The 10,139-nt window shown below is 34.5% G+C and overlaps 1 protein-coding gene across 3 annotated transcripts in view; it reads left to right on the top strand.

Annotated features, from left to right (window-relative positions):
- LOC150101590 (WD repeat domain-containing protein 83-like) overlaps positions 1 to 7,929 on the top strand; it is a 141,927-nt gene extending 133,998 nt beyond the window's left edge. For all 3 annotated transcript variants that reach the window (XM_090400397.1, XM_090400400.1, XM_090400399.1), the window contains one exon: positions 7,761 to 7,929. In XM_090400397.1, the coding sequence (XP_090256523.1) occupies positions 7,761 to 7,904 (144 nt within the window). In that variant the 3' untranslated portion in view covers positions 7,905 to 7,929. The remainder of the gene's footprint in view (positions 1 to 7,760) is intronic.
- Positions 7,930 to 10,139: the final 2,210 nt, after the last annotated feature.

Consider the following 10,139-nt stretch of genomic DNA (forward strand, 5'->3'; position numbering starts at 1 on the left):
ATTGATAAGAGTGACTTGAACCAAGATGGCGGATTTAGAACATAACATGAAAATAGAACGTCACGACAGTGAGCAACTATAATTTATAATGAATATTTGGGATTTAATTATAAACGTTGATTTAGTTTTTGCCTGAAAAACTTTAGTTTCCAAAAAATCCCCGTATATATCTTGCATCATGATTTTTTAACTTTAATTTTGGATTAATAGTTATCTTGTGTGTGTTTATATTACTCCCACATATGAGAGGCCACAAAGCCTGTAGCAAATGTCATGTGTCAACTGGGTCATGAGCTGGAGGTTGTAGTCTCTAGGAAACACCTCATGGGGATGGCCATTTCACAGAACTGAAGCAGATGGAATAACAGATGACTGGAAGTAAGAGGTTCAGGAGCCTACAGTTCAACTGCAAAAGAATACTGGGCAGCTGCTGCTGCCTATGATTCATAGAAATATCTGAAAGAGACGTATTGTGGAAAGTGTTCCTCTATAAGACAGTGACTGAAGAGTGTGAGAAAGGAGCCATCGATCACTTGAACTACTCTCCTCTGAACTGCATAAGAATTTTTAGATAGGTCTTAGGTATCATCCCAACTGTGAGTGTAGCACATTTCAGATTTTAGATGTGTCCAGCAGATTTGAGACTAGTACAGATAACTGGGAGGAGACCTCCACATGGCCTTTTGGGAAATGCAGAAGACTCAGCAGGGCTTCTGACCTGATGTCCAGTCCTCACCTTCTCCGTGGCACCCTGTTGGGTATGGTATCTACCTGGATACTGAGCGAACAAGGATGGGCTAGCAATTTGGGATTCAGCCGACCAAATTGTATTCTTATTGGCTTAAACCAGAACTCAAAATGATAGTACAACATGATGGAATTTCATGCTGCCCGGTTAAACAAGGTTCTCCCCCCCCCCCCCATTGTTTTCATCAGAGAACCAGGGCGAACAGCAAAAAATCAGCTACTGGAACAAACTCCAATTTAATATCAGCAGAGATCAAGATTGGCACATCAACATAAGAAGCATCAATGGAACTAACAGAAGAATTGGATAAGTAACAGATCGACAAAATAGGTGTTTCTAAAACAAGGAAGCCAAAAACAGGTAAGATCTTTCTAAGAAACAAATAGAGGATATTGTATTCAGGAAATAACAATCAGAGAAAAGGAGTAGTTAGAATAATAAACACTAAATATGAAGATAATCTTCTTGAATGGCAGGCAGTATCAAGTAGTGATGTGGACTAATATCAGAAGGGGAACTGGACAATGAGACTTATTTGTGCTTATGGTCCCAAAGAAGGTTCTAATAAGGAAGAAGTGGAGGAATTTTTTGAGGCATTAGAGAAGGCAGCTGAATGAAAAAAAAGTTGGCCCTTGTTGGAGATCTAAACAGCAGAGTAGGAAATGATTACCAGATATAAGTATGTTTTGGGAAAATTTGGTGAAAAGAGCAAAGCTATGTTCCAGCATAAAAATGTGCACAAATTCACATGGAGAGAAGATGCAACGAACAAGAAAAGTCTCATTGGCTATGTTATTGTTGAAAGTGAAGTTTTCCCACTCATTCTAGACACAAGAGTATATACAGAGGATTTGAAATAGGAAGTGATCACCATTTAGTGTTGAGCAGGATGAAATTGAACTTCATATTGAAAAGAAGGCTGTGTAAGAAAGTTTTAAAATGAATCAAAGTTGAACAGCTGAATTATGTCGAATTCCAGATGATTGAAGTAGACTGCTCATAGTACCCATCTACAAAGCTGAATGTGAGAATTACAGAGGAATTTCTCCAGTGAGTGTTCCTGGTAAGTTTTATTCCAAGTATTCCTGAGAAACAGCTAAGAAAAATTGTGGAGGAGAAGCTTGAAGAAGAATAAGCTGAGTTCAGGCCAGAGGTTGTCAGGATCAGATTGATTTTAACTTTAAGACAAATAGTTGAGAAATCATGGGAATTAAACAAAAATCTGTATTTAAGTTTTGTAGATCTGGAAAAGGCATATGACAAGGTGCCAAGAGGAAAGCTCTTCAAAATTCTTCAGTTATATGGTTTAAATGGGATTTAGTCTCTGTTTAAAATATAAGGCAGTAGTAGTTAGAATTGGAGGTACAGGAAGATGCTAAGTCAGGTGTGCAACAGTGGTGTACATTATCTCCAGTGTTATTCATCATCTATATGGATCACGTTGTGAAGGAAAGTGGTATTAAACCCGATATCAAAATTGGAGATGTTAATCTCATCTCTTTACTTTATGCAGATGATGTTATACTCCTAAATAAATCCAGGACAAGTTTGCAGGATTCTTTGACCAAATTGAATAACTGCTTTAATAAAGTTGATATGAAAAATCAGCATTAGAAAGACCAACAATGAAAGTAGGCAGGAACATTGAAAATATCAATTGCATCCTGAATGGAGAACCTATAGAACAAGTAAAACATTTCCGCTATTTAGCACACTTTTTAGTGAAGATGTCAAATTAAATTTGGAAATAGACAGTAGAATTCTGAAAGCTGGTATAGTAGGAAGTGAACTGAATAAATTCATGTGGAATAAGAGAGATTAGTCAAAACATTAAACTAGCTGTGTTTACAATTTTAACACTTTTTTGATGAGACACACATAGGCGGTGGTGAGCTATGGAAATTTTAACAAAGGGCTCGCATCGTCGAGCAAAAAAAAAAAAAAACTATTAATAAAGGACTGAACCTTTATTAATACAGCTTGTGTACAAATTCCAATCAAAAAGTATGAGAGGACACTCAACCTCTAAAGGCTATAATTTTTAAACAAAACAAAACAAATTTTTCATGATATAAACATGAAATGTTTGCACACAATCATCTGTGTTAATTTATCTTACATAAGAAAAACATTTTTTAACTATCAAATTATAATAAGAATGAAATCTTTTATAATCTTTTATTAAACATTTGATTGGCTACCAGAAGGGAGAAGAGTAAAGATAGTGCATGCACATATTTTATTTTCAAACTTGGGCACATTCGTTATAGAGGAGTTGAAACAATAATTCCAAATAATCGATACACTGCCGAATAGACTAATTTTTGTTTGGTTACCGTATGAGTTTGTTGCTTAATGTTTCAAAAAAAAATTTTTTTTGAAAAAATAAAAAGGTAAACAAGAGGCTCTCAAATTTGAGAAAAATTCAACAAAGGGCTCACACGAGCCCCTTATAGCTCACCACTGCATATAAGGGACTGAACAGATGGCATCAATGGCATCATATTAAAGCAAGTATCGTATTAAAAATTGTTTAGCATTCAGGAATGTGTTAGCAGAGCTAATTCAGGTGGATATGGCCACTTAAACAGAATGGGAGAGGAAAGATTAGCTAAACAAATGTTCTTTGTCAGGATGGCAGGAAAAAGACCTAGAGGAAGACCAAGATGTAGGTGGATTGATACAATATAAAGTGCCTTAGAAAACAGAAATATAAGATCTGATAATATTGGAACACTGACAAACAACAGGCAATTCTGGAGGAAAATTGTTGATAGGAAGTTAATAATGATGCAAATTTTCATGTACTATCATAAGATCCTGTAAACCCCCCCCCCTCCCCGAAGGTATATGTCAGGAATTTGATGATGATGACAGAGTAAGCAGGTGGATAGAGAGAAGTAAACATCTTGAGTGAAAAAATATGCCATGTTTTCTGGAAGCTGAAGATGATATAAAAGCAGTGTGATTATGCCAGGAAAGATTAGGAGTAAGATTTAATCTGAGAAGCAAGATCTGATCTTAACCTTAAATAGAGCATTTTCAAAAGCATCTGGAGTAAAATCAGCCTTTTGTGAGAAAACAGGAGCAACTGTATTTTGGTTGCACTGAACACAACCAGGTTACAGCTGTTCCATTGCAGGACAGCACAAAGACTAGTCTCCAGGGCACTTACTGCAGAAGATCTTGAAGCCTAAGATGTTTTAGCACTTGTAAGGGCTATCATATGAGTGAAGAGGGTCACCAGCAAATCTGCAAACAGGGCCTAACATCAGTGAGAGCAGGTCATTTATATATATAAGAGGGTTGATGAAATAACAGACCCTGAGAAATACCTGCATTAACAGCGAAATCTGAAGAGATAACACCTTCCACCATTACTAGCAATCCAACCACAAAGGGGGAAATGTAGACTACCAGATGACAACCCACTGAGAAGCCATCTGTGCCAGACTATCAGATGTCTTGGAAATATAAATGGAACAGCACAGGTTTCTTAAAACTTTTCCATGGCATGTGTCCAGAGGTAGGTGACACAGGCCTACCTCTGGACACATTTTGCCATTCAGGATCCACCATGGATCCTGAATGGCAAAATCCATTTTCGTTGTGGTTTATTCAAAAGCATCTGGAGTAAAATCAGCCTTTTGTGAGAAAACAGGAGCAACTGTATTTTGGTTCTTCAACATCTGGAGAGCATTTATCCAACTGCTCTACAGATGTTGAAGTCAACTGGTAACGAACGAACCCTTTCATCTAGGTAGGTACTGGATGTGAAGAATGATATCAGCCTCATCTTTAAGTAGTTATTGCAATGTCATCACCTATATGAGAGAGAGAGAAAGAGCATGGAAACTAGATGGGCAAAAGTTACTCCCAACAGTTTTAGCAAGAGACCAGAAGGCATGATTATAGTTGAGGATCTTAACATTAAGATGGGAATGTTGAGTAATTATTTTATTTTTATTATTCCAATACAGTAGTAGTGTCCATAATTTTTACCATAATGAATTTTGAGTAGTTTGACAGACAACAGGCTGCAATATTTTGTTAAACAAAGATTGTTTAACAAAAATCAATTTTCATTTTTAAAATGTAGAAGTATACATTCCATGATATGTCAGTTGGTATATAATTAGGAATATAATTAATCAAAGAGGATTAGTTGAGTTATATGGATAATTCTTTTATCTAATTATTAATAAAAGTTGTTTTATTTATTTATCAGTGAATTAAAAACAGTAATTCTTTACAATAAGTATCAGTACACTTTTTGATAAAAGAAAGAAAGAAAACTGTCTAGAACATTATATTTTTTAGAAACATCATTGCTAGATTTTGCAACAGTTAATATTACAGAACAACAACCTGCTGATGAGGCCATTTTCTTGGTCACATGGAGAACATACTGGTTCTGAAATTGACTGATATACAATAGAATTTTAATTAAAGCAAGTTCTTTAACACAGGGAGTGAAGACACAGTAATGTGTCTTCATAATGATATGGAGTAGAATCTCTGAAAACTTTAAGAAAGACATCTCACTTCTTAAGAGGACCTAATGAGTCTTGACTCATTGGTGTTTGGGGAGGGGATCCTGTAATAGTAATAGTTAAGCTTTCTCATTTGCTTTGGCCTAAGGGTATAGAATGCACTTTATAAATCAATAAAAATGTCAGCTTATATTTTCTGTCTTGTCTATTAAGCATTGAAAGGATATTTGTAACACTGCTATGGATAGATACAGTAACACAATCTGCAGTTTCTTTCTCTTTCTCTCTCATCATATATTGCAATATTTGTATTATCTATTTTTAAATTAACTGCTTTATATCACTGTTAGATTTGTTTTGTCTATGTGTCTACGTAATTGATTCCAGGATTCTGACTATTATTGAAATTACTTAAAAATTTGGAATACTTACAAAAATTTCTTTAGCTGTCTGCTGGATCCTCAAGAGGAAAAATGTATTTTTAGAATATATTATATTGTAATAATGCTACTGGAATGAATATAATAACATTTAGAATTTTGCATAAAATGTTATCTAGGAATTTCAATCTTGGTGTCAATAGGAGTTATGAAATGTGGTATTTTAAATCTGTATCCAGATTTGTGAAGTCATGACAATTTTGGTTTCAATTGGATTATTTGTTGTAATAAATTGTAAATAATAATAAATAAAATACATCTGTGGTATATGAGGCTAAAAACAGATCAACATCATCATTTCATAAATGCATTGTCTTTTGACAATCTGTTGTATTTTCTGCTAAAGATAGAGGCTCTTTGAATAACATAACTGCACTTCTGTACTAAAAAACCAGAAACTTGGGTTTTTTTCATCCCTTATAATACAGACAGATCAGCCCTAGTAGATGGGCAGTCTACAGACAAAAACTGTCATTAACTGGCACTATGAGTAGTTGATGGATTATGATCTAGTGCATAGATAGTACCGCGTGGAGGTGTAAGTAGTGTAGAGTGAAGTGCCCTCCCACAATGAGCCCTTGGAAGCACGTAATAATAATAAAATTTTCACAGATATTATGATAGTTCTTGCAAAAATATTGGAAATGTCAGCAGTCATAAAATTCAATTCTGAACAATTTCAAATATATATAAAAAAAAAAAAAAATCAGCTAACGCCTTTTTATTCCCGTATACAGGAGTCGCGAGGCCATTTAGCCCTATCCAACTTTTGGAGACTGAGTGGGCAGTTCAATCTCCACTGGTACCCAATCAGAGATAGATGGAAGGCTATCACTAATTAAGCGGTACGCAGTGAAGAGAGAGACGGCTCAAATGTGCCGCCATCTCGTGGTCCCTGACCCTAACACAATATATTTAATGTCTGAAATAATGTGGGTTCTACGGTCGATTTTCTTGAGTTTACAGGACGAAAAACCCGAGTTTCCGGGAGGAAAAACCTGCTTGCCCGTGCCAGAGATCGACTAACTCGGGAACCGGTCGAAAAAAGGCTTAGAAAAATTTCCTCTAGTCGCCGACTAGACTCGAAACCAAGCCTTCCTTCGTGCGGCCAAGCGTGGTGGTGTGCAAACGCCCCATCCACTGAGCTACACAGGCTCCTGAAAATTCTGAACAATTTCGAATATATGTAAGCTGTTAAAGAACTTGCTAGTGCAATGTGTATTTAGTACACTGCAGTGAATTAAGCTTGATAATTGAACAAACTTAGGTTCGGGGAGGCTCTGTAGCCCACTCAGTACCTGAAGAGATTTTCAGCTGAAGGTGAAGCTCATACAGAGGCAACAGGATTTCTTCTCCTGAAAACTTACATTTTTCATCCTATAAAAGACAGATTGGCCAGACAGATGCATGTATTTAACAGACATAATACAGAGTATTCTCACAGCATTACTTGCTCTGGCCATAATTCAAACAGTTTGAAACTATCTTATTATTATATATATATTTTTTTTTCTTATTAGAATTCCATTTTTTGGCAAAACAATTTGAAATGAAAATCACTCTTGACTCAATGTAATTTAATGAAATTGTATACAGAATTACTAACTTGGAAAATTTCAAGTCATTTAATTGGAATGTTTTAATGGCAAAATGAGAAGAACAAAAATGTTCCTAGTAATACATATGCCAAAAACAGTTGTGGTTTCAGTTGCAATAATAATAGTAATAAAAGTATTATTACTACTACTATACATGAATGTTATTATGAACCTTTCTATAACTGTTCTGTAGTCATTTCCTTGTTTGTTCATTATATACAAGTGTTGCAAAAACTAGACTGTTTATCTAAAAAACTAGCAAGAAAACTATCTTACAGTGTTTTTTCCTTATACTAGATTTCTGCTTTGGTTTTCTGGATAATGCAGTTCAAAATTTTATTTTGGTGAATTTTCTGAATATTGCAATAATTAAAAATAATCATGTAAAAAATGTTTCTTTCTTTTTAAGATGACTTTGTGAAAATTGCTTGAGAACCATCATTTTAAATCATTGTAAGAATGATAATTATGTTTATTTAAGGGTTCCATTAAAACAAAAGTTCCACATGAAGGTCACAGAGTTGTTCATACCCTGTCATTTCATCCATCTGAGGCGTGTCTTCTGACCGGTGCTGAAGGCTTTATGTATGTATGGCGAGATAAAATTCCCCAAAATGAGGATTAATGAATAAAATATTTGTTAAATTTAATTGTTTCATAATTCATTTTGTGACTATTCAGATATTGTCAATATATGTTGATTTTTTTTTTTTATTATAAATTCTGGATTACTCTGTGTTCAAATTAGATTTTGAAAATAGAAATATTGCTAATACAGTATGCAACTTAATTTTTCTGTACTTCCTTTCTCTATTAATTGAAAAAAAAAAAGAAAGAAAATATTGAAAGAAATGAACGAAAAGAAAAAACCCACATTTAGATCAAATGGCTTTTGTAAATCAAATCAATATAGCAGGGCGATATAGCAGGCTCTGCAGCATCGTCAGTCCATGACTGCTATAAAGAAATTCAATGCAGAAATTGCTTGAATATTGCTACTTGGAATGTAAGAGGACTATAAAGAAATTCAATGCAGAAATTGCTTGAATATTGCTACTTGGAATGTAAGAGGATCGAATAAATGTGGGAAATTGGCTAATGTGATGAGAGAAATGGAGAGATTGAATATTAGTATACTAGGAATGAGTGAAACGTTTTGGAAAGGATCATCAGATTTTGAGTCGAAACTTCCAAATGGCAAGATATATAAAATATATATGTCAGGTGGGGAAATATCAAGAAGAGGTGTAGTGTTTATTGCAGAAAAGAAAATTAATAAAAACATTATCCGTATAATCAAAAAATCAGATAGAGTAATGGCAATTCTAGTGAAATCTAAACCTAGAGATATGCTGATCATTCAAATATACCTACTACAGAACAGAATAAGGAAGCAGAAATAGATATCATGTATGATGAAATAGAATGGTGTATAAAGGAAGTCAGAGGCAAGAAAGATAGAGTTATTTGTGCTATGGGTGACTGGAATACAAAAGTTGGGTCAGAGAGGGAACATCTACACACGTGGGTCCATTTGGACTTGGAATTCGGAATGAGAGAGGACAAAAGCTGATTGATTTCTGTAACAAGCACAGTCTCATCATAACTAACACTTTTTTTGAGCAAAAACCAACAGCATGATACACACAGGAAAGTCCAGATGGAAGATACAAAAATCAATTAGACTATATTGTAGTCAGTAAACGTTACTTCAATGGAATACGGAACTGAAAGGTGATGCCAAGTGCTGACTGTGGATCTGATCATAGACTAGTCTTAATGAAGATGAATATTCGCCTGAAAACAATAAAATTTAAAAGAAGTCAACCCTTAAAATGGGATCTGCAGATGGTACAAAATCCGATAGTAAAATCAAAATTTAATGAAAATATTTCAGAACTGCTGTCTGCACAGTTGCAAAACGAAAATGAACCCTCTCAGTGGAATAGACTACAAGCAGCTATCATAACTTCTGCTAAAAACCACATCAATAAACGAGAAGAAAGAAAGAAAAATACCATGGATAACTCGAGAGGTAATCAACCTTATTGATGAAAGAAGAACATGGAAAAGAGGAGCAAATGAAGAAGAAAGGTTAAGATATGAAACTTTGGATAAAAGAATGAAACAGTTATGTAAAGGATTGAAAGAAAACTCAATAAATAGGCAGTGCACTGAGATAGAAGAATTACAAAATAGGAACAAAACCAGAGAAGCATTCCTTAAAGTGAAAGAACTTAATGGAAAAGCAAAACGTACACAGTCTAATAACATCAAGGACAAAGATTGAAACATACTCATTGATAAGGAAAATATAAATGGAAGATGGGTGAAGTACTTATCAGATCTCTATGATGATAATGGTAACATGTTAGATGATTCACGACACCTTAAGTTAAACGTAACAACAGATACCACTCTACCCACAAGAAAGGAGGTAGAACACGCAATTAAGAATCTTCCTAATAATAAATCTCCTAGGTGTGATAATATTCCAGCTGAGCTGCAGAAAGCTTTGACAATAATAACTATTTAGTGGAATCTATTCAGGGTCTATAAAACAATACAATTACCTGAAGTTTTTACGTCTATCTGCATACCAATTTCAAATAATGCACAAAATTGCAAGGATTACAGAACTGTGAGCCTAATATTCCATGTATCTAATATTATTTTAACCATTGTTAACAAACAAATTGAAAGAGCCTTAAATGGTGAATTGAGTGAACAACAGAAACGTTTCAGAAGAGGAATGGGAACCATTAATGCTATCCTGGAACTAAAAATACTAATAGAAAGATCACTTGAAAGAAATAGGAACATTTACATGTGTTTCATAGACTTTCGGAAGGCTTTTGAC

The sequence above is a fragment of the Typopeltis vanoorti genome, chromosome 11, assembly GCF_054136105.1.
Source record: "Typopeltis vanoorti isolate ZY-2024b chromosome 11, IOZ_Tvanoo_1.0, whole genome shotgun sequence".
In the NCBI taxonomy this organism is placed as follows: domain Eukaryota; kingdom Metazoa; phylum Arthropoda; class Arachnida; order Uropygi; family Thelyphonidae; genus Typopeltis; species Typopeltis vanoorti.